General features: G+C 36.3%; 1 protein-coding gene across 2 annotated transcripts in view; it reads right to left on the reverse strand.

The window, feature by feature from the left end:
* Window positions 1-25,600, reverse strand: part of PTPN12 (protein tyrosine phosphatase non-receptor type 12) — a 70,590-nt gene that overhangs the window by 22,248 nt on the left and 22,742 nt on the right. For both annotated transcript variants that reach the window (XM_069035918.1, XM_069035908.1), the window contains exons 2-11: window positions 15,942-16,050; window positions 12,777-12,853; window positions 11,675-11,770; window positions 10,614-10,652; window positions 9,821-9,892; window positions 8,336-8,395; window positions 5,668-5,810; window positions 4,208-4,274; window positions 3,562-3,639; window positions 3,373-3,471 (exon numbers count right to left, since the gene is read on the reverse strand). In XM_069035918.1, coding sequence (XP_068892019.1) covers window positions 3,373-3,471; window positions 3,562-3,639; window positions 4,208-4,274; window positions 5,668-5,810; window positions 8,336-8,395; window positions 9,821-9,892; window positions 10,614-10,652; window positions 11,675-11,770; window positions 12,777-12,853; window positions 15,942-16,050 — 840 coding nt within the window. The remainder of the gene's footprint in view (window positions 1-3,372; window positions 3,472-3,561; window positions 3,640-4,207; window positions 4,275-5,667; window positions 5,811-8,335; window positions 8,396-9,820; window positions 9,893-10,613; window positions 10,653-11,674; window positions 11,771-12,776; window positions 12,854-15,941; window positions 16,051-25,600) is intronic.

Genomic DNA, 25,600 nt, shown 5'->3' on the forward strand with positions numbered 1-25,600 from the left:
AAAGCTTCCAAACACAACACCAAGTGTAATATTTTCATAGCAGTACTAACAAAGCCAATGATGGTGAGAAGCACAACTACTGACTTGAAATACATGACAATATGGTCAAGAATTTCAGTGGGAAGGGCTTCAATCCAAGACTCTGTTCCAATTTCTTTGGTAACTTGAAAGTACTTAAGTGGGGGAGGGGAATAGTTCTGATTATCAAATTTAGCATCTGAATTCTTTTCTTATCACAAAAAAAAGGCTCCTGAGCAGCAATTCTTCACCCTGAAATTTAGCTGCTGTGGGGTACTGTAGAAAAGTATTGGTATCTGAGCAGAGCTTTTCTTATTTCATTTCATTTAAATACTTAGTGTTATTTGAAACATTTGTAGTTCTACACATTCACAATATGTGTAACTATATGGTAAGAATATACATTTACTACATTAAAGCACATCATGTATGTATTTTTTACATGGCTTCAAAACTATCAAATTCTAGTGGAAATTCTAACCCTGTCACAAGTCTATTTTCAAACACTGCATGCCTTGCTGTTGACTTTTTACAGTATTGTTCCAGGCAGGGCAAAGCTGGCAAGTTCACAGAACACACGTTCAGGATTGTGTCTGAGCTACTTCCCCATGAATACTGCCACTTGCTGCCAATCAGATTAACCTTTTACTGGGATCTTACTGGCAAGCCCTGCTCACAGAGCCTCTGGAACTCAACCCATTTCAAACACTGCTTGAAATGAGAACAGCAACTGGAAAACAAAACCATGAAACCAACCCTACAGAGCACTCCAGCTCTTCACAGTATTATCAAAACAGAATAAATGACACATTTCCTCTTCAGCCCAGTAGCATCTTCTGCTTAACAAATAGTAATATATCCAACATAGGCACATGAATTTTATTTGGAATTGTTTTCACTGGACATAATTAAACCATTCAAATTATGAAGATTTCATAGTTGCTGTAGCATCTGCAGGCAGAGTAACACCTGTGAAGGAGCCTTAGAATATTACATTGTATTTAATAAATTTTTTTTGAAAACTTCCTGCTTCAGAATTAGTTTTTTAACCAAGATGAATCCCAGAATGTTTGTCTGTTTTTTTAAAAGAAAACGAACTAGAACATTTCTGGAGAAATTCAGACATTTTATACAACAGATGCTACATAACACTCCTGGAGGTAAAAAGGGAGCTTTGTCAGAGTAACAAAAACACTGTCTCAAGTGAGCTTCAAAGTTTTGAGAATCAGGTTAAAACTACGAGAAAATATTTAACTGGACATGTGAGGTTTCCCTTATATATTTGAAACAGAAGCTAAGCCTATACCAGTTAACTCCTTGCAGGCAAATTTTCTAACAAATGGAGAGTAGCAAATTTAAGTACCACATTTTTAGATACAGAAACTCTTCACCTATGAGACTTTTTCCCCCCCAACCTTCCTGCAGAATTATTCAAGCAACAATAGGAAGAAGCATCATTTCCCAACACAAAATGGGCTGTGCCTAGTCAGACAAAGATTTACTTTGCTCTGCTTCCAGCAGTGACCAAAAGGGAACTTCCAGGGAAGAATAAGATCAGAGCAGGCATACAAGGATCCCTCCCCAGAATGTTTTCCAACAGATTGCAACTCTGGAATTTCATACGTCAGAGGTTAGCGAAATTCATGGAAGAAGATTCCAAGGTGGTGAGATATTCATCTCAAAGATACAGGCTTTCAAGCTGCAAGAAGCTCTGCAGTTTCATGTTGCATTTTTTATACAAATGTCACTTTTTTATTAAGTCTTTCAGGTGTCCCTGGTATCCCTCAGAAAACATTAATAGGAATCAGTTTTCCATTGTTACTCAGCCTCTGCTCTATTTAACTTCAGCCATTTTTTCTCCACCTCAGTCTGGCTGTTCTTTAGATGGAGCCTTCCAACACCTTTGATCCTTGTCCAGCTGCTTAATGTTCAAATTCTGTAACATGCTTTTGAGATAAGCAGAGCTGACATGCAGTCAGTAGCCAAGCTGCAAGGTACCCACACAAGGACATTACATTCTCTGCGCTTACCAGTTTCCAAGTAACTGCTAAAATGCAATTTCCTTTACAACTTGTTGATCATAAACCAAGATCATATCCAAGTAAAACTCAAAACTCACACTCCATCAGTGCCTTTTCAGAGCTGGGATTTATCCCTCTCTCACCCCCATGTACATTACCTATCCACTTTCTATTTGGTCTTGTTTTATTAGTCAGCAAATCTCTCAAGCTGTGCTAAAGACAGCATTGCCCTTGCTACAGACATAGTATCAGGATATTATACCACAGCCTTACTCATGTGCTGGAATAGGTAAGTAATTTAGTATGTATAGTAACAGGAATAAATAAATAGGAGATATTTTTGATTCTATATAAGAGCACAGACAAAGGTCAGATTTAAGTCAAATAACCAGAAGATCCTGTAGACTGAGCTACCTATTATTTTATGATCAAAACTAAAGTAATTAGAAATCACTTCTGTACAAAGCTGATCAATCTGCATATTCCAAACCCTTTCATGCTCATTTCTCAGGAAAAAAAAAAATCACAGATCAGCTTAATCAAGCCTGTAACAAATAAAAGCAGCCTGCCCTTTTCAAATTGTATTTAGTCAACAGGCTTCTTGTCATGACTAAAGGCCTCATAAGTACTGCATGAACTGATATAAATTCTTAGGAGTTAGCAGAAAGGTGGATGCCTTTAATCCAAGAATTGAATACATTCTAGACTTCCTAGAAAGCACAGTACAGGACAGCTAAATCCCTGAAATAAATGGGATGCTTATCAATAAAAGCACATTTAAAATTGCTTCCAGATATTTCAAAGAGTCCTGAAGATACCAATCATACTCCCTCTAGAGAGCTATGGAATCTACACCAATTAGATACTGAAGGGACAGAAAATCACTGAACAAACAAAACACAACCCAGGGACAAAGGGTCGTACAGAGTTCTAGACTGTGGAAGAGAAAGAATGTATTAATCCAAAAAGCCATTTTTCACATAGCGGCCAGCAACAGCCAAGAAAATATATCTAAACATAAAAAAAGAGGAAAAGCCTATAGGGGACATGAAATTTAAAGAAGGACAAAAAGACAGAAAAATCCTCAAATATTGTGAACACCAATGTAGAATATTTTTTGCACTTTCTTCTCCTTTGTTAAAAGGGTAGAGCATGAAGCTTCCTGAAAAAGGCATTTTAAACTTATTTTTCTCTCTCCTAATCTATTTCAATGCAAGCAGTACTTTAAAAAACATGACAACTTAATAAGATCACACCAGTGAACACTTTAAAAACAACTTCATAGGAGAATTTTCATCAGAAGCTAACAGCTACATATGGAAAAGACACCTACCACTCCATCTGCAATCTTCCAGTCTGCACAACTTTCGTATTTTTGCAGTTGCTTTTCAAACAGTTGTGCTATGGCTCGATGGACAAGTTCATACTGCTCCTAAAATAAGGTACCAGATAAAAGTTAATGCACCAGATCTTTACAAAGAATAATGATATATTATCACATTCATTTTAAAACAAACTATACCTTTGTCTGCACTGCAGAATGCCTCTGTGTCCTCATTTCCTGTATTAAATTAAATACGTTGAATTCTTCAGGTATTTTCTGAAATACAGAAGCAAATTAATTACAATGACATAACTGTCAGAATAACAATACAAAAGCTGTTAAACTTCATAAAATAAGTCTAACTTTTATAGGTAAAGCTAATCTGCAACTATTTAATTTTTTTTAAAGCAACTCAAATTGACATTTGGTTTAGACTAGATGAGAGCATTTCAAGCATTTTTAAAATGAGACATCCAATGTCATTAATATGACACTGCAACATTAACGATGCTTCATAACCTAAAAATCCCAGATTAAGTTATCCCTTTAAATCTGAACTGCACGATAAATCAGAGAGACTGAGAAAGTTGGATTCAAAAATCAATTTATATTGAAATATATTTTTTAAAAATTAGAATTTTATAGCAACCTTTTTAGGTAAAAACTTGCTGTCAAAGGAAAGTAAATTCATACTAAAGCATGAATGCAATGAAACTAAACATCCAACCTGTCAAGAGAGTTCCAGAATGTCTTAAACATTTCATATTTTAGAACACTTGGAAGCTCAATCAATCATTGTTATGAAATTACAGATTGTCATAAAACTTCTTTTAGTATTCCTTACCCCAGCTTTAAGCAAATTCCATGTATAATCTATGGCACAGATGGCTCCTGTTCTTCCACACCCTGCACTATGAACATAAACAGCTAGGTGTTAGATATTATTTAAACTTGTTAAAAAACACTATAAGCCTTAAATTTCAAGAGTCCACATTAAAAAAATTATCCAAATCCCTCAAATACCATTTTAATTTAACTCAGCTGGACACTACAGTGTCTTAAAAATAAAAAACCAGCAGTGCAAAATGCAGCATCAAATTTTTTAATGCAAGTTTTCATAGCCATTTGGAACTGCAGTCATGAAAGATGCTTCAATGCTGACAATTTTATTGCCTCTTTCTTTTGTCCCACTATTCCCAGTTATTACTGCTTCATCAGGTGTGGTCTTCTCCAAGTTTAATGGTAAATGACGTAAAATGGCAGAACAGAATCCATTTAAAGACTTGCCACATTTTTCTGATTTAGTATCACATCTGTATTTTCTGCTTTTCAGCTAAAAAACATACATCTGAAAGTTTAACAGTGACAGCAAACTATCTTATTTTCCCTAATTGTATGAATTCTTCTATTTTACACATGCAGAGTTATAATTCATGCATATTTATTAGATTACAATTACACTGTTGTAAAGAATCAACACTTACAATTATATTGACATTCAAAAAGAACAGGACAAAGTGAAATAGATTTCAGTGCTAAATCAGTTTTGGTTTCAGACCTCATTTAAAAGTGACAACTCTAAAAAAGAATGCAGCCCTTGAAGAGAATAACTAAGCTCTAAAGAGTTAATGAGCCCCATGAATTTAACATGTCCTGACTTACAAATCTGAATTCAATTTTTTCTGACATAATACATGAACTTTTGCTGCTTTAAAAAGCATTAAAAGCAATAGGCAAGATTTCCAGATAAATTGTCAGAAACTGTCAATTCACCAAAATGTTTTCATGGTAGTTCAGTTTCAACAGTTCTGTTAGCCAAATTTCAGGTCAAGGATGAAACTGTTGTTCAGAAGTGAAGACTTCCCAACTGGAAACTACAGCCTGCTCATTAAAGATCTTTTTTGTCAAATTAGAAGACAGAGTTCTTAGTGATGCATGTGTTACATAGTCTCTCCTATTGAGAATGGAGCCTTTACTCCCAAGATGATTTGCAATAATCTTCAAAGTCTGTTTTGTCCTCATGAGGATTTACGTCTTAACCACAAAATGGGTTCCCTTTCAAAGGCTCATTCTTTTCTGATTGATATTCTGTCTTAAACTGAAGTAGAAGCAAAATTTCACTGTGGCATCAGTTTTAAGAAAATGAATCCTGTACAATTTTGAATTAAGTTTTGACATGAGAATTTTTTTAAACTAAAATAAATAAATTCTGATTTAGAATCAAAACTAGTGCATCTCATAACAAAAGTCTAGACTTCAAAAAATGAAAATGTTTAAAAATTAAAAGATAAATATATTTGATACCTGCAGTGTATGCAAATAGGAACATCTTCATGTTCCTGGTATTCTCTCATCAAGCTGATCATATCCAGAATAGAATCAAAAGACGAAGGGACATCGTGGTCAGGCCAGTTAACATAATGAAATTGATAGACACTACGAGTCTCCTAAGGGAGAAGCAAGGAGAAAGGTGTTAATGATAACACATATTTGAATTTGTACCAAAGAAGTAGTGCCATGAACCTGCACTTTGACAAGCAAAGTCATTTACTGGAATAAAAAACCTTACAGCTTATACCACATCAAAAAATAGAAGAGAAATTCTGAAGTCGTATTTGAAATGCTGCTAATGCATAAGAAGATGCCCTATGGGACAGTTCAGAAGCCCCTCATTACTATACGGGTTAAAGGACCCACAAGGCTGCACCATATGAAAAGATTCCATGCCCTTACAGCTACAAGAAAGGGAGAAAGAATCTTTCATGTGATCTTTCTTTTTCTAGTTGTACTTCAGTAACTTAAATTGAGGAAAAAAAAAATGGGGGCAAAGGTGTTGTCACATTACAAAATAAAGTATGTGCACAGGCTCACAGAGGGAATTAAGAAAACAACAGAAATAATTGAGACCTTATCTAAATACAGATCACACTTGCAACAATAGGTACACTTTTATTCTAGTAACAGGAGCTACAGTAGGACTAAAGGCAAGGTAAGAAGCAGGCTTTAGAACAGCTTAGTTACTCAGCTACCTGAATCCCTGAAAATCCTCTCTTTCATCATTATCCAAAGCATCTGCAGCTACCAGCAGAACCAGTAGCTAGTTCTACTGCACCTTTCCATGCTGGTGTCACACCTCCGGGTTCCAGTACACCCCTCCCAGTAATGTACTGGAGAGCTTGAAGTTTTCGATCCACATTACAGTCTACGGGTTTTAAGACCTACACTACCTTCTGTTTAGTTATGTGAGAAGCAACATAGCAGGCCTCTTGAGCATGGAAAGTGATCTATTTTTGATGCTTGACTTTTCCCAGCTCTGTGGAAACACCAAGGCTAGCTAAAACAAGAGAAAACACAGCCTAAGAAAGCACAAATTTTAAAATCTAGATGATTATGTAAAACCAAGGTCATCAGTAAAAAGGAAGAGTTACAGCTGGCTATTAAGGTCCACCAAGAAATTTCACTTAACAACTTTTAAAAGGACCAGTGATTTTTCACATTAGCAGAATGGTTAGGGGAAAAAAAAAGGATTTGCTTTCTTACATGAAAATCAAAAATTTAAAAGAGCCTTTATAGTTCTTTTTTCTACTGTCAATTATAAAGGTAAAAAACCAAAGCTCTTTCTTGAAAATAATCAAGTTTCAGTCAAACTGGTTTTCCTTCTACAAACTAAAATAACTTTGCATATTTACAGAAATTTTTAATTCTTTTGCATAGTTCTTTTTTGTATGATAATCCACTGCAAATGCTACAGGAGTGACAAAACATAATTATTCTGGAAAGCCTGAAAGCAAACTTTAAAAGATATTACTTTATACCACAAATACACTTTTTCCTCCCCAGTGCAAGGCTACACTTAGAATTCTTCAAAGTAAGCTGAAAGTCTGTAATTAATTTTACAGGAACCCTCAAGCAAATCTGCTACTTAAATCTGAAGAAAAGCCACTTTATCAGATGCACATTTTAAATATCAACACATCTTGTTAACCCTTTCAGTTAAATTGTTTGTCATAGGAACAAACTTCTGTTTCCTTGCTAAGATCAAAAGCTCAGCACAAACTGTAGGTTTTTGTTGCTGCTCCATTTTTAAGCAGTACAGAGGCATCCAATCAGGACAGAACCCCCCCAAAGTCAATAGCCAAATGTCATTTTCATCTATAGGATAGGCAAGCACAATATACATCAGTTAGCTTCTGGTGTATCTAGTTCATACAACACTGAGGTATAAAAGGAAGGCAGCTTCTGGTTTGGGGATTTTGGTATCCTGTTCTGTTTTGAAGTACACCATGTCAAAAAAATGTCACAAACCCTGGTTACTACACAGAATTTCTGTTATCTGAACAGTCTCACAGCCCAGTCAGTTATGAGCATTCAGGACACACTAACAGAAACAAACTGATTAAGTTCATGCATTCCTAGCAAAATACTGCAGACAAAAATTATTCCCCAAGGTTACTCCCCTCATGATTAAGCAGTTTTCATAACTGTTGTGATATCTGTTGTTGAACTGGAACAAAGCTTTGCTAAAGAAAACATAACCACAAATGAGACTAACCTGTCTCATGTCTAATCATTTATTAATGCAGGTTGCCAATTAAAATGACAGGTATTCTGTAAAATAGACTGTCGTGCTTCATGTTTTTGCAGGAGGGCTCTCCAGTTTGTATTTAGTGGTAGCTGCTCTTCATTCAAATGAGGTCTGACATTTGACATCTGACATTTCAGTGTAAGTTTATAAGAAAAGCTTAAGGCATTTGGGTAAACAGGAACATAGATAAAAGGCAAAGGGTTTCGCTATTCCTCCTTTATATACTAAGATTTTAACACAACTTTCTCATTTATCATATTTTATCATTTACATACATAATCAGCACCTAAAAAAGTGAAGATATTTTTTTGAGTTTCTGACACTGTATCATTTTAAAGACTTTTGAGCAACCATTGAAGATGAAACCAGAAGTGACTGTGTACTTACATTTTGAAATTCAAGTAATAATGTTCTAATGAAGTAATCTGTTCTTGCTTGCTCAGCTTCCTAAGCATGAGAAAACAGTAATACATTGGGAAAAAAAATTAAAAATCAATATGCAACACACAGAATATAACTAAAACTTTAAGCTTTAAACTTTAAGCTCAGGTGTCTTTTTTTAATTTACTCATTTTGTATTTATGATTTCCTCAAGAGAGAGGCAATCAAAACACTGATCACCACACCAGCAAATTAGCTTGCTTCACAAGATGTGCAAAACATGTTAATTCTACTTAAAAACGTGAGTTTTGAAATTAATGTCTTGTGTGCTCCAAAGTAATGCATAAACCATGTAAGAATATTTCTAAGTACCTATTTTGCTTTATTTCTCCTTAATTTTAATTTACAGATTGCCTTTCACAGCCATCCCTCCATAACACTTTTGCTGTATAAACTTCAGCCTCTTACCACTCTATCCTGTGATCTCTCCTTTATTTTCCTTTTCCATTTTTTTCAATTAAGGGTGCATCTGAAAGAACCACTGATTATCTTGGTTGTGGCCAAAAAACCTAGCTTCTAGCTCACAGAATTTTCAAGTCTTCCTTTGGAATACCAAGGAAAATTTATACTGCAGACATCAAACAATATTATTGTACTTTAAATATCATTAATATCAGAATTTGAAGATGCCTTTAAAAGCTTGGCAGTACAGTTTCCCACAGAGAATTTAGGAGACTGCATGTATGCTTTAATGTGTTTCTATCTCCTACTGGGAATTTACCATTTCCCATCAACAATTGCAACACTTTGCAGGTTTTAAAGCAATGCAGCCCACATACACCAGGGTACCTAAAGGGAATACACTCTCAGCTGTAGCTAAGAAGTCAATTACAACAAATACACAAAACCCTTTCACCAATATCACGAGGAGCAGGTATTTTCAACTTACAGTACGAAAAGGTTACTCAGAATCCTTACAGATGAAAATTTGCTAGTATATTTTTTCCTGACAAGATGAAGTGTACTTAATTCTTGTTAGACTATTTCAAAGTAGTATTAAAGTTGAATAAGCAGGCATGTTAGCTCTTTCTGAGCACCTAAAAACACTTCATGCTAATTAATAAAAATAACCTATTCCAGTGTTACTTTCATTTCATTCAGAACACACAAGACATAACAGAAAAAACAACTGCACAAGACTTTGATTTCTTGAGTATGGTACAGACATTCAAGACTATGTCATATAAAGCTCAAGAAATAATACATAAAAAGATACCAGACCAAGGGACACAGGTTCCCTTCTTTAAAAAAACAAAACAATCGTGGAGGATTCAAAAACCCACACTGGTTAGATATGCACACTCCTTTGAGAGTCCTTGTGTAAAATTTAGTACTGAACAATTAAAAAGCCCACTACAAACAGTTCATTGAACATTTAAGTTACAAACCCATGAAATACTTGAAAATTAATTTATAAGGCTTTATACTTACACAAGAAACACGAAATGGTCCAAAAGTTACAGCTGCTTCTCCATACAGAGGCCAGTAACGCTCACACTTTTTCTGTTAAAGTAAAGATTCCTAATTTAATTCATGCATGGTACTGAAAGATGATTAATAGGAGAGCAGACAAAATCACAACCCTGAATGCCTTATTCTGGACTTCTTTGAAGATAGTAAAATAATTTTTCTCTTGGATAACAAAAGAGAAACAAAACCAAGACTGCAAACAACCAACATACATACAGGCAAAAGACACTTTGTAAATTAGGATGTGGACTTCATGTCTGCCTGTACATATGCATAATCATCATACAGAGGGGAGCAATGAAAGCTTAGCTTTTGTGAAAGCTGGAAATTCACAGTTCTGGATTTCCTTCTAAGGTCATAAGAATAAAGAAGAGAGATTTTTTAAAAAATTGTTTTTGCAGCTGTATCAATTGACAGGAAATTCTGAAGGACTGAGGATTTTCATAGTTGGCATACATCCCACGAAGAGCAAGACACTTTTTCCACAGTGACATGGTTAGAAACAAACCTTTGGTACAGTTCTGTATACAAACACATATTCCACTAAGATGACACCTAAATAATCATGTAACCCTACAAATGGGGCAAAAAAATGCAGTCTCATGCACTATTTCCTATGTACAGAAATGTAAGGATATGCATTCTTACTTCATCTGGCATATTATTATTACAGTTATGGATTTGGCATATGAAGCTTCACAGCTATTGCCCCATATGGGCCGAGCTCATTTATTCTTGTATTTAGGACACATACCCTTCCCATTTCAAATTCTCGACAGGCCATTACAATTATCTGAAAAGAAAAAAATGATGCTCCAAGTTAGAAGTTTTTAGATATGTAACTTACACCTATACTTCACCACATGCTTTATCAGGCAGATAATGATATACTTTAAGTGGTTACTATGGAAGAGACTAATTATTAATAATATTTTCTTTCCAGCATACACACACTTTTAATTCTAAAACTGTAAACAAGTTTTATCCTTCACAAAATCTACATCACTAATACAACACTTTAAGGCTGCTTAATTAAAATTCACTGTAATCCTGTATAAATACCTTATTTATTCAGTCTGACTGTAAATTCTTAACTCATAAAAATAGGGAACCATTTGCCAGCTGGAAGAAGCATAGCTATATTTGCTTAAAGTGACATAGAGTGCATAAAATATTAACAACCCTCCCCCCCCAGCACCCAACCATCAATCAAATTTCTTAGGTGCAGCTATTTCAGAAAGCATGAGTAGCACAATAAAAATGCACCGATGGGTAAGATATTTGTTACTGTAAGTAACCATGATTCAAAGTCTCAAACCGCCCCCCCCAAAAAAAATTTCACTAATAATTTGTCAAACATATCCAATTTCCACAAGTATTTAAGAGCTACTTCCTGACAAAAGCTGTTTAAACAGATGTAGAGTATTAAAACCAATAAGTAACCCAAAATTAGCATAAAAAACTCTAAGTGGTTTGGGGTTTTTTCTTGTTTCACATGCTGCTTCTGTATTTGATTAGGTCAGTCCACATTAAGTCAGAATTGTAAGGTCTCCTACAGGACAAATGTAACCAAGTAAGAACCTATTCATAAACATGAAGGACTTAACATTCATTCAATAAAATTATTACTTTGAATTAACATTATTAAAATGAATAAATAATATTAATGCTATTTAACTACAAAAAACAAGACCTAGGAAGAACGTAATCTAAATCACTATCAATATTTTGATAATAAAAGCCAGCTCAGGCAAAAAATACACAGTCACAGTGCCATGAAATAAGGTAACACTGAATTTTTCTATAGGTACTTACAGCAACGTTGTATTCCCATATCATCCTCCAGAAGTCTATGACTGTATTGGCCAGCGGTCCCTGGGTAGCAACATATGCTTTTGGCCCATGTACTCCCTGGCATTGCAGAAAGGAACCATTAATGTTTATAAAGAACATTTATCTGCACTGAATAAAAAAAGGTTTTGGGTTATAATCATATAAAATTAGAATTTCTTTTTTTATATGTACAACAGGAGGGGTGAATACAAAACATGAGTCCTAATTACATTAGTGGGAATTCTGCTGGTGATCTCAGGGGAGCCCAAGATTACAACAGCTACAGCACTGCCAGAAACTGTCACAGGAAATAAGTTTCTGTATGTTCAGATTCTGAAGATTCCCTTTAAGTCTGCATTTTCTTTGTTACTCCAATATTCAGTGATGAAAAATTAAAAATCTTTCTGCAAAAGGGCATCCTCTTGAACAACTTTTAAGTTCCTCCCTCCCTGTCATACATTTCAAAAACACAGACTTTTAAAATTTGTTTTATATAAATGTTCAGTACTTCAATATTCAGCTTTTCAAGCTAAATGTTCATGCAGGAAGATTTACAGGAACACCTGTTTCTGAAAAATAAATACTGTGTAGAAGCAGCATCAGAGTAAAGCTACAAAGACAGCTCAAGACATAAATACTTTGAAACAAAACTGTAACAGGCTTTTAGTCGAATTCTGGCTTCTCTTTAAGAATGTTAGATATAATTCCATTACCATGCTTCTTCCATGAACAGAGCAAAATGTGTAGTAACATACACAATTTGTCAAACACCTCATTTATGGTCCCTAAAAACATCACCTGTTAAAACAACTGCATCTGAATTTTCCTACGGTATAAAGCTCCGATTTGCTCACCTGCCACTTTAAAATGAAGTATTTTACATTATATTTCCACTTAGAAGTAAAATCAAAGCTTTAAAGATTGTGTTATAAATGGCATCATGTTTGCAAATTTATTCATAATAAAAGCGTATCTTCCCTCACAGCTTTCAAGTCTTATGTTAGACTATAATATTAAAACTGCCCTGACATGAAATAAAAGCTTAAAAAGAACTGAAGAACTGTTTTAAACTTGTACCACATACCTTAATAAAGTTTGCATTGATGTAGTCTGAATCTTGTGGGGGAGTTTTTAAGGTCAATTTAACTCGGCTGTGATCAACTTAAAAAAAAAAATTATTTGAAAAAGGATTACAACACATGTAAATCAGTATATAACAGTAAATATAATATATATAGTACATTAAAGAACATTTCCCAAAGATAGGTCACACAAGCAAGTCAGTACATTTGATTTATGGGTAAACCAAGTCAGGTAGAGAAAAGCAGAGTAGCTCCTACTGCTATGTGCTTCGGATGGCTCAAGTTCACAGGATACCACCTCCTGGAATTCCAAGAGCAATTCACTACAAAGATGCAAAATGCAATTAACCAGAAGCCATCAAAACTGCAGTTATACAACATTAACACAGATCATGGTGGTCAGAATTAAGGCACACTTAGGGAAAGCAGAAAGCCTAAAACACCAGTGCACAGTTAAAGCACATGGGAGCTCTCAAAGTCTCTCCCAAGGAGGACTCCATCAGATATTGCAACAGAAAACAGGTACCAGGGTTATTGCTCAGGCACAGACTGACCCCTATCTCCTAAACACTGGGCTAGGCCCATTGCTGCAGCACTTCTGAACTAGAAAGCAGCAGATTCCTTCATTTAGGGGGTTTTGGACACGTCAGGTTTCTGCCTCAAACATTACTGACTGTCTCAGAGAAAGCTTCTAATAAAACCAGCAGATCTTTGGAGACTAAAATCTTCAGTAATATAAAAATAGCTTTATTACTTGTTGACAGAATAAACGAAACATTTTGGTATTCTTTTTAGCATTAAAAAAAACCTGCTTCTTTAATACAACAACAACTTGACTGTTACTAAAATGGTGTAGGTGGTTGGCAGGTTTGCCAGTCCTTCCAGCTCTTGTTGATAAGAAAACTTATTAGCTATCATATAAAAATTGTTCAAACTATTCTGCAATAGAGGCTCTTTTAGTTGAAAATCCATATCAGAAAAGAAATTATCTTTAAATGGGGCAACAGAATTATCTGTAGAAACAGCAGCTGCTCGAGCAATTTGTTACTTTCTGCTCCCAGGGTCAATTCCTCAACCACAGAACAGCTGCTAAACCTTTGATTAGGCCTAAATTCAAGAAAATGACAAAGAACAAATATATTTCAAAAGAAAAAATATGGTTAGTTGGGTTTTTTGTTTTGTCAAAACAGCACTGATAATAAAACGGAACCACACCCACAAGAAGTAAATGCTAAGTTATTTCTATTCAGAAAGTTCTTCCAAAAAGTTTGCAAAATGGTGAATTTTTTCTGCCAGTCCTCATAACATGCAAAAAAAAAATTGTGTTACCACATAATGCTTCTTAAAAAAGCACAAGCGTAAATTACGAGATTTTTAGATCACAAATCTAAAGACAGCACACTCATATACAGGCCTAGAAAAAGCCTTAAAACACATTGCACTGTGTTACACTCTGATATATAGATTGTAAAAGCAAGAACACTCTCTAAGCATGCAATGGTGTCATAAGACTTTATACTAAAAACTGCTTTTAAGTGGCAGAACAGACTAATTAAACGAGCAGGCTAATGAGGGATCTTATATTCCCAGCACATTAGATCCAAAATTCTAGAGCAGCTTCCAAATGTCAACATTGCCATCCCGTCTCTGTGTGCCACAGCTCATCTGCTACAGAGTTTAAGGTCTGGAGTAGAATTCCCCCAAAAATATCCACTGCAGTTCCCAGCCTCTAAGTGCTTGGATATTGTCATGTAGCTTAAAGGCTCAGTTCACAATAACTGATCAGTCCTTTGGGTGACCAGTTAACACCATGTTGCATTTACAATGGCTTAGTAAACTGCAATGGGAACATGCATCTTTTACTCTGAAGCCAGTGTTGAGTTAGTGCTGAGGTACTGATCTCTCTGGAAGCAGTAACAATTTCTGATAAATACAGCACTAATCTCTGATTAAGTTACAAATGTATATTCTTTCCTGGATTTACAAGAGATAGGCAATGATACTTTCTCCTGCTTCTTTTCATTTCAAGCTGGTCTCCTATCACTTCATTGCCAGAGCCTTTGGATGTTTGAGACATTCACTTGAACTGAAAATATACCTTCAATTTTCCTCCATCTCGGCTTTGAAGTTCGCTCATTTCCCCACTGTGAGCTTCGTTCCCTTCCAGATCCCAGTGACTCAGGCCTTACTTCCATGCAGATGACGGATATGCTCACCAACTGCTATAGCTGCAGCCATTCACTGCTGCAATGCTACTGTCTCACCAACTCAGCCTGTGTGCTACCAAGATTTTGCTATTTTGTTCATGATCTACCAAAATGCCAGGACACTGTTAATAAGATGACAATAACAACTTCCTCTCTCTTTTTCACTCCATGTATCAAACATTTCCTCCCAACTAATAAGCAGAGTAAAATGTACCTGTTGCTGACCTTCTGGGATAAGAGAAGTGGCATTTGTCAGAAGACTACCCTTTAATCTCACTGTCAGCTCTTCAGATCAAGAAGCACAGTGAGAGCTTCTGAAATAAGTGGCCTCAGGAGCTACACAAAGTGAGTGTGTAACAGTCTTGTAATTTCAGATCACTGATCTGTTATATCCACATGTTGGCGGGTTTAAAATCTAAATTGTGATCTGACAGTCTTGCTTTCTGTGTCCACACATTAAAAAGAATTTCATTTGGACTCTAGCAAAATAGTAACCAAAGCTAATCCAGCACTGAAAGTTTTCCAACACCATTTTCAAGATACAAACAGGCAAAAAATATCTATTTTACTTTAAACCAGGTTCCCTAAGCCTCCTTAAAATTTCACCTAGAGTTTATGCTGACATTTGTTTTCTACCATGAATAACATGCTCCTAAGGAAAACATACATTTAAGCATCTAGTAAAGTTCTCAACTATTCTGAGCTAAAATGAAAGTGTTGGCTCAATACAGCTTCAGAACCACAACATATTTACCTTCAGGTGATACCTCTCCTGATAAAATATAAGAATATTCAGTCACTTTGCCTTTCAAGTTAAAAATAAAAATTTTAAGAATGTCATCTTTCAGCAAATTATCTCCAATTTTGCCTTTCAGTAGTAACTAAAAAGTAAAATTCAAAATACATGGAGAATAACAAGCCCTTTCCTTTGTCTTCTATTAACACATAAATCAGACTTACATGGCAATATATCCTTGTATCTATTCTTTTTAACATTTTCTTCTTTTTCTCCAGTGGCTGTTGGGTATATCTTCTCTGTTCTGTATTTTGTTGATAATCTTCTTAACCTCTGAAATAAAAGATTTATGTTATATTTTCAAGCCTCAAGATAAACATCACAAGGTATTTGTTTCATTGATGAAGACGATTACTAGGAAAAAAATTTCTTGTCTTTTACAATATTCACTACAATGAAGTTTAAACATCTAGTTATCCAGTACTTTTAGCACAGTTTATACCCAAGTTGATGCCAGCTCTATGCATCATGATACATGGAACTTTGGAAAAGACATTACAGCACCAGCATGGACTATGGCCATATTTTACTTAGACCACATATTGCCCTGTTGTGGAGTAAGAACTGCATGACAATACCTGTGAGAAACAGAAACATCTCGGGATACCTGGAGGAAGAGCACAGCATGGGCTGGCTCACAAACAGCTGGCACTTGGCTCTGAGGCACAAGGCTTCCAGCACTGACAACTGAACAGAAACCAAAATCTTACATGTAACTGGTGCCAACTCCTAACACCCAATTCCTGCTGAGTTTCAAGCTCAAAGAAAGAAGGTCCCCATCTCTCAGGCACAAGCTATTCACAGTTGAGTGACAGAAGGTCTGCTGTATTTACAACAGTATGTCATTTTTCCCCCCCTCCATCTATTTCAAATCTTAGAAATGTGAGCAAGTCAAAACCTCTAATAATAAAAACCAACCCCTGCCTTCCAGTGACCTAGGAAATAAAAAGAAGAATACAGCTTTTATCATCCCAAATAAGTTAGGCGTTTGCAACCTTAAAACTGAGGAGGAAAAGTTCTCATTGAAAAAAATAAATACAAGAGGAGCCAGCAGTTCTTGTTATTTTAGACTGTGTAGCCATCCAGATTTAAAAAGGAACATCAAAGAACTCAGAAATTTAACTCTGGTGGTTGCAAACCCAGCCGTTCTATCAACACTGACATGGTGGTGGTGCATAAGACTATCAAGAGGAAGATTGAAAGTAGCTTCAAGCAAGTTTAGCATCTCCAGTGAGGGGTGTTCTGCTCAACAGAAAGATAAGACATTCTTCATGTTTCCCTCCCTCTATATCCAATGCATCATTATACACGTGAAGACTCAAAACATTCACGATTTGTGCTCTTTTGGGGAAGGGGGATAATGGGAGAGGTTTTTTGCCAGTTAAAAATGTAAATCTTGTTTATCACTGACTATGTAACAATGTACAGGCAGAAGGGTATCATAAAAATTATCATCTGTTTGAAAAGCCAGTTTTAGTAGCTTTAGAAGAATTCAAGAAGAAAACACTTGGGGCACTCACTGCACACTTCAATTAAAAATATGTTTTGGCAACTCAAGCCCTCCAATAATTCCTCCTAATTTCCTATGCAAATGAGGTGACTAAATATGCATATTAGGTCCAAAATTGTCCTAGTCCCACTCTCAACCCCAGGAAGAAAATCACATAAAACTTAGCATCTCTCTTACATAGCAAAAAACATTTTCATGAAATTTATATGGCTATCGTAAAAAAAAAAATCAAATTACCTACGCAGAAGTGGATAAAGCATCATTAATTTAATTGAATAATACACATCTAATAAACCAGAAAAGTGACATTTGCAGGGCAAAAACAAATGGCAGGTTAAAAAAAAAAAAAAAACAACACCAAAAACAAAGCAAATCAAGTAGTACCAGTTTTCAATTTTTTTGTCTTCTGCAAGGACTTCATCACAGATTAAATCACTGAACACTAAAAAGAGCAGCAGAACTAGCCTGCAACTTCTTTTTCTCCTTAAAATGAATTTTTGAGAAGCTTGCAGTATTAGTCAATGAAGAAAAACAGTAAATATCTGGAGGTGTGATAGTAAGTCTCGAACCACACAGTGATGAACTATAAATATTTAATCTGAAAGCATTGCTACAGTAAGGAACAGGAAGATTCAATTCCTAAAAAGACACAAACAGTTCCTGGAAGCCCCCATTGCAGATTACACTCATCTTTGCAACACTAAAGACAAATTCACAGTACAACCTGTACACACAGCAGACAGAGAAACCTGGTTTGTCACACAGCACAGACAAAGAATACCACTGCACATAGAAGCCATTGTCCTACATAACACTGACCTTTCCTAAGCCAAAAAAAATCACTTGTGCTAAAATTGAATGCAACCAGAAGTCTAGAAAAAGCCAGATGAATGCACATAATTTGGCTAAATCAGCTATGAACTGCAAGGCTGAGAAACAGTTTGAAATAGGCTAGAAACCTCCAAATAAGGTGGGAAAAAAAAGCAAAGACCAACGATGATACTTTCTAAGCACAGTCACTAGTATGATTTTGTGTATTGTTCCAACATGGTTGTGAGTTTTAAAGGGTTTTTCCTCTATCTTACTCATTTTTATGGGACAAATGTTATGACTGCTTAAAAGAAGTTTAGTGAAAAACTACATCTACAAACCATGACTAGAAGCAAAAGTTATTTTACATGAGAAAGAACACACTCAAGGAAGTCAGGTTAGGTATGAAAAAGCATCCTAAGAAGGTGATCCTTTTTGCTTTAGCCCATTTTAAAGGCATGCAGGAAAAAACTTCCACCAATACAATTTGGACAAATTGTAAGCCAAAAAGACTCGAGTGACTAGCATCAACTTTCATTTTCTGGAAATCAATGTTATGAGAATCCATCATAGCCTTCCTCCCTACATGATTCATTCTCCCCTGCTCTACAGTCTGCTAAACAGACCAGAAAGTACAATTAGCTTAGCCCAGCTCCAAGGCAAAGCCTGGAAATTAAATACAGGTTGATTCTAGCACACATCTGTTCCCAAAATACTTCAGGATCCATGCTTTCAATGTGTGTTTGCCAGCTGTTCTGTGACATGGGTAACAGAAGATACCCAAGTACGGTCCTGAGAGCAATCAAAACAAGTAAGGAGCATTCTTTATGATTTATAGTATCAGCTACATTGAATAATATGTATTTCATGCTTTGGAAGAGGAAGAAGAATTGACTAAAGAGTAAGGAAAGAATTTTAAAAACTGAGCTTTGAACAGACTACCACAGGAATGGAAAAGTGCCAGACTCAGCAGAGAATTCCACCCTACACGCAATAGAAAATTCCTGCAGAAGGTTACTGCAGTGTGCTCACAGCCTGCTGTGGGATGCAAGGGATCCAGTGCTTCCTAGGTTACAGCCCAGAGTGACCAAGAGGAGGAGAATGTACTCAATAGCAGAACGGGGGTAATGACAGGGCAGAAGAGAAAGGAATTCTGTTCAGACTACACTAAGCTGACAAGACAGCCAGCAAGATCTGTCTCAGCCGGGTTTCATGCTAATTCTTAATAAACAACTGCCTACAGTACAAAGCAGCACTCACATTTGGGTTAAGTGAGTAAACTGCCAAAATGCTTCCCTGAAGATACTGGGACACCAACAGCAGGGTCATGGGAGGTCCAGCCTGGTGCCTCTGCAGATAACACTGGGCGCTTCCGTGACACTCGCCTATTCAGTGGAACTGCTATTCCGGTACCACAAAAATCTTCACTGCTATGTTCTCTTAAGAACAAAATGGTCAAAGAGTAAGTATGATGACCCATAAATATATACTTTAAGAACTACATTCACAAGGCCTTTAGTTCCACTCATTAGAAAAGCTCAATTTTAATTCTGCTTATTCATTGTGTGACAGAAGTGGTTTGTGGGGTGGTGACAAACACCACATGTGACAGTGGGGAGATGAGTCTTTGAAACAATTTAAGTTTCAGAAACGTACTTCCAACTTCCACAGTGGTTTTACAATCTGTACTACAAATCTACTTCAGAGTGTTTATGAAAAGACAAACCAGCTTTTCAAACTGAACTTGTGTAATCCCACCATATTAAGAAGAACTTTGTTCAATCATTTCAGGAAATACAGATCTCTGATTTTCATTGTCAGTTTATTTATTTATTTGACCCTTTCCAAAGCCTGTAAAGACACGATGCCTAATATCATAGAAGTGCTGTTTGTGGATTAAAGAAAGCATTTATATAGCTTATTGAAATTTAAAGAACTCACTTCAAAAGAATAAACTTTATTTAAGATACAAAAGTTCCTTTGACTCCTTTCCAGGCTTCTTTTCAAGGAGAACATGACAAATATTTCACCAGAGTTTCTGTTATCTCCAGTCCCCAAACTGCCTCCTAAGTCTTGTCTGGCATTTCTAATTGGCAAAACAAGAGATAATAAAAGAGGGATGTTCTCTTGACTCTCCTTTTTGACCATTCCTGAGGAGCAGGACATACCAGAGTGTCAGATGCCAGTTGCTACAGTATTCCACAACGCCCACTTGCCATGTGACAACAGGCCACAGAACCAGGCTCAGGAAGTTCTACACAGCCAGCTCTGCCAGTGGTCTCCCAACATTGTGCCAATCACACAGAACACATTTTGTTTTGCAAAATTTGCCTAAGTGCATTAAGAAATACTCGAAGAAACAAACAATTAAAGAAAAGCTTCCATAAAAGTCACTTTAAAAATCAGAGCATAAAAGAAGATGCTAGGAAACACTTAAAAAACGTTGTATTAATGCACTCATTTCATTAAATAAGACAGCTATTTCTATTTTAAAGTGCACATTGCATTTTTCTTACAGAAGGGGAAGAAAAACACAAGAATTATGTGCAACTCTGGTCTCATTTGAATAATTTAGATAAACATTAATAGGGCAGAATACATTCCCTAGTACTTATACTGTGAGAAAAACGGACCTGTGTGGAGCAGCATGAACCAAATTACCACAAAAATGTCAAAATTACTATCTTCTGGTTATCTATACTCAGATTACACAAGTTTCAGATTCTGTACCTATGAATAAAAAAATGCCAGAAATGCCTTTGGCAACAGACAGTTCAATGCAGACTTTGGTATCAGTGCTCAAATGGGGCTCTGACTTCCTAAAACTGCTTTGGTTCCAGAAGTATTTTAACTTCAAGGCCTTGCAAATCCAACTGGAATTTTCTGATACCATTTTCTCACCAGTGAGGTCTCTGGGAAACACCAAGACTAGCTGATGATAGTAAACTCAAGTGGAGAACAGACTATTCAGGAGTGCCTGTGTAGCTCCAGGTTGCAATAGCAAGGAATAAATGAACACAGTGAACAGCACTTTGTCTTAGGAGTATTTGTAAAACAGCATACACTTGTGACCCATGTCAATATTTCCCTTTTGATTCCTTTCAAACAGCAATTGTTTCCAAGAATTCCTAGCCCTCATGAAGGAGGGAAAAAACCTTCCCAAACACTAGTCAAACATAAATAATGAAAGGAGAATGATTGGGATCTGTAAAACTTCACTATATCTCAACATTCACAGATGGCTTTGGCTGCAAAATAACAGGCTAGCAGCCTGCACTGGACCCATCTCTCTGAACAAAGCCCTGAAAGGAGATTGCAGGCTGAACTGATAGAAGGAGAAGTTTTCATTGCCTTGGCATTCTCTTCTGGCAACACCTACTAACCCTCAAGCTCTAGGTGCTCCAAGGCAATCTCTGCTGAAGTGATTAATATACAAGCCTGATAACTACACTCCCTTGGGAGCTCTGTCTTCAGCATTTCATAGCAGGACAGTGATGAGTCAAAAAAACCCCACTGTGTTCCAGAAAGCTTGTGGGAACTGTGTAAAAGAAAAGCCCTCCAAAATTACCCAGACAACTGAAAACAGCATCATTTCAGTATTAGATTGTATAGTGTGTTCTGTACAGAGCTGGACTTCAACCATCCCTGTGGGCCCCTTCCAACTCAGGACATTTTATGATTTTACATCATCTTAACTCTCTGATATTTTCTCAGTGAAGAGGTGAATTCACGTTACTGCATTAATTAGAGATTTCTATCCCATCAAGAAGTATCAGCCAATGAAGACAATGCTGGGACATCCTCATGCAGAGAAGGCAAAATGATAATACTGCAAGCAGCCTGTTAAGGCTGCTTTCTTCAGTATCACACTAAAACCAGAAACAGGTAAAAAACCCAAACCAGAATTATGTATTGTCAGAGTAAGACCAACATTTCCTATCTTTCCAAACCTGTATTTTCCCTAAGAAAAACATAAGAATCAGACACATCTCACAGGCTGCTAATAACTAAAGATAGCTTTACACAGACACTATCAAAATGTGGGCTGAGTGCTTCAAAAGTCTCCTTTCCTCTCCCTCATTTCTGAAACTATTTTTATACTATCTGCATGTCAATCCTAGTCTAAACTAACAGTACTATCAATTACAGTTACAGTTAATTTATGTTCCACATAATAGTGAAGCCACATACGTACTGCCAGTTTTACAAGGTTGGAGAAGACTAAGTAGATCTGTGGTTTGGCGACAAGCAAGGAAATAATCCAGCAAAGCAGAACATTAAATTACTAAAGCATAATCTAGTTTTAGCTAGTAGGTTACTAATATATGTTCTGAGATATTTTAGAAAGTCCTGCAGCATACTCTTTAAGAATTGGGATTATAACTTCCCATCTCTGAACTATACTGTTTCCTCAGCACACTCACATTATTGCAGTGACTACTGTGAACACATTACAAGAAGTGAAAACATGCTGGACAATGAAGTTGTAAGAGTTCTTTATAGACTATGAGTGAAGAACATGAAAATTTCTATTAGTATGAATGCACACAATTAGAAAGTTGACTGCTTTGGACTCAAGTCTAGGAAGCACCTTGATGCAAAACCAGAAAAGGTTAACATTAACATTAGCTCACACTACAAATAACAGGCTTCTTAGCAGTGTTAGATCAATTCCAGAACAATTGTTGATAATTCAAAACAGAAATAAGCCTCAGATTTTTTGCAACAAGATGGTTTTCTGTCCTCACAATATAAACCCAAACAGCATATGGAAGCAAAGCACTTGGAGAAACAAAGAAATAAAACTCAAACCAGGGAACCCCTTGTTTAAAATCATGATTTCCAAATTACTGGATTCATAATTTTCCTCTTATTCCTTCAGTATAAGGTTTTTTATGCATGCTGACAGCACAAGTGTATTAAAAGCATCACATTTAATCTTGATTTAAAACAAAAAATGGCTGTAGGTTTAGGTAAACATCTCTTCAAGAGCCACTCTGTCTTATCCAGAAAAGGTGACCACACTTCAGTCCACTCTATCTAGACAGTCTATCTCAAACTCTGTCTCTGAAGTCAATCAAATTTTGACATCCTGGATGTGACACTGACACTGTCAGTGCAACATTGGAGTGAAGACTTCTACAGACCATGTCCTCCACCCAAAATAGAGATGAAGTAGATACTTGTCCTTGTCTCCTTTACACACACCAGGTTTGCTTCAAAACCCAACAGCTCTGATGTAACAGGAAAGGATACCAAAGTAACAATGTCCCCAGGACCAACCCTAGGAAACCTCGAAGAGATTATCTGAAGGCAAGTTGAGACTTTTTCCACAAAAAACACCCCAAAAGCAAGAGATTTTATTCCAGGTCAATCAGGCAGCTAAATGGAACACAAGCCATACTTTTTCATGGCCACAGGAGGGGCTGGACCAGTCACTGTTTGTGACAGCTTTGTGGCTCTTCAGCTTCAGTGCTTGTGTCTCAATCAACATAACATCCTGAAACACTCAAAGCACCCTGTGGCAAAGCATTCATATCAATAAACAGCATGAGGATCTAAATAAGTACTAGCCTCTGTCCTTGAAGAATATTGATGGTTTTTAACCATACCAATTCTCCCTGAAATATTTTATCATCTATCACCACCTATTACTCCTCACCAGTCTTTACCATTCCCCTGCCTGTGACTTCACAGTATGTGACATGAAGCATTAAGATCCATGGAGAATGTATTTTGCTTTTGTTTCTGCTCAGCGCAAAAGAAAAGGGGGGAACCCAAATTCTCCTCCCTCTTCCTTCACAAGATGCAAAACCCTTCCTCTTTTCCCACGCCTTGGAACACATTTCCTTGAGGTCAGTGTTTGTTTTCCAAGCAATTCAAGGTGGGGAAAAAAAAAAAAAAAAAAAGCACTACAACTGAAACAGGAAACACTGAGCTTTCACTCCAACAGAAGTAAACTAGAATTTCCTACCTGCTAGTCCCGCACTACCAAAGCTGCCATAAATGAAAGCACAGGAGAATCGTCTTAAAGCTTTATTAAAACCTTACTTAAGCCTTTTAATAAATCTGCACACACACACACACCCTCCCTCAAAAAAAGGTCTGCCATGGCTGTTATATCCTGCCTTCCCAAAAGGGTTTTAACAGCCATGTCTTGCCAATTTATCTGAAACACAGATCCTGCTCTGTAAGACTTTCACTGAGAATGAGTTTAAGGTGAAAAGCTGGAGTCTAACAACTGTTCTGGGTCAAAAGCAGAGTTGTTTGTGCAGTCAAGAAACACGGCAATTCCAATCTGGTTTTGAGTCCAAATTACCTTACTGAAATATCTCTAGAGCTCAAAGGTGCTGTTCCTTTCAGTGACATCCTTTGGCATACAGTTGAATTGCTACTCAGTGGCATGAGTTTAGTGTTAAATATACAATTCCAATAACAATATACCAATTTTGTCTTTCCCCAGAAGTCTTTTTTTTTTGAAGCAATCTTGAACCTTGTATAAAAACACTGTATCTTTAGAGACTTTCAGCAGTTCAGAACCCCCACTATTCAGCAGGTAAAGCTAGGATACTGCTAATAGTTATGTTAGCTCATGATTGGCAAGTAAAACCCCCACTATCTAATAAATAAAAATAAGAAACTTTTGCTAAGCGCTGAATCAGTACTTCCATGCAGCAACACATACACAGGGAACATATAAGGGATTGTAAAAAAAAGATAAGATAGCAAATAGAAAATACATTTCTACTATCTGGAGAAAACACACAACTATTTTCACCCTTTCTTTGAGGCTGTGTTTGGAAGCCAAGGAATGTGCTAGTTATAAAGAGGCCATTTATGATAGAGTTCAATAGCATTTTAAGAGCCTCATTAAAGTCACAAACTTGTACTAAGATTTCAACTGTAATAACCCTAGCTAATAACCAGGACAATATTTATGGAGAGACAAAGGAATTTTGTGTTGTAATCATTTATATTTGTGGTATCTGTCAATTTTTGCCTAACAAATTTGTCCCCAACAATTCAGAAGAACACACCTTCCAAGCATCATTCTGGTTTCAAAAAGAGATGGGACAGTCCAATGGCCAACAAAATTCTCATAATTCTGGCAGAAAGAGGTATAAAGCAACTATTGAAATGAAACCAAAGCAGTAACGGCTAGTACAGAAACAATAAATTCAGACAACCAGTTATTTCCATGCATGACTTCAGATTATTTCACTCCATTAAAGTTCTTGCTTTAATGGCTGAACATTCAAATAGCACTGCTAAATGTTCAAACGTTTGAACAACATGAACTCTACCATTTAATTTGTTTCTGCTGACACTGCTGAATTAAAGAAAAGGTCCTTAAATCTTCTCCATACATGCTATATTATACGCAGTTGTCTCCTACAAAAGTAACACAGGCATCTACACAGTGTTACCACTCAGAGTACACATTATAGTAATAATATAGTATTACCACTCAAGAAGAATGTTTCTTACTTTCCTCATATTTTG

Source organism: Aphelocoma coerulescens, chromosome 1A (genome assembly GCF_041296385.1).
Source record: "Aphelocoma coerulescens isolate FSJ_1873_10779 chromosome 1A, UR_Acoe_1.0, whole genome shotgun sequence".
Classification (NCBI taxonomy): Eukaryota; Metazoa; Chordata; class Aves; order Passeriformes; family Corvidae; genus Aphelocoma; species Aphelocoma coerulescens.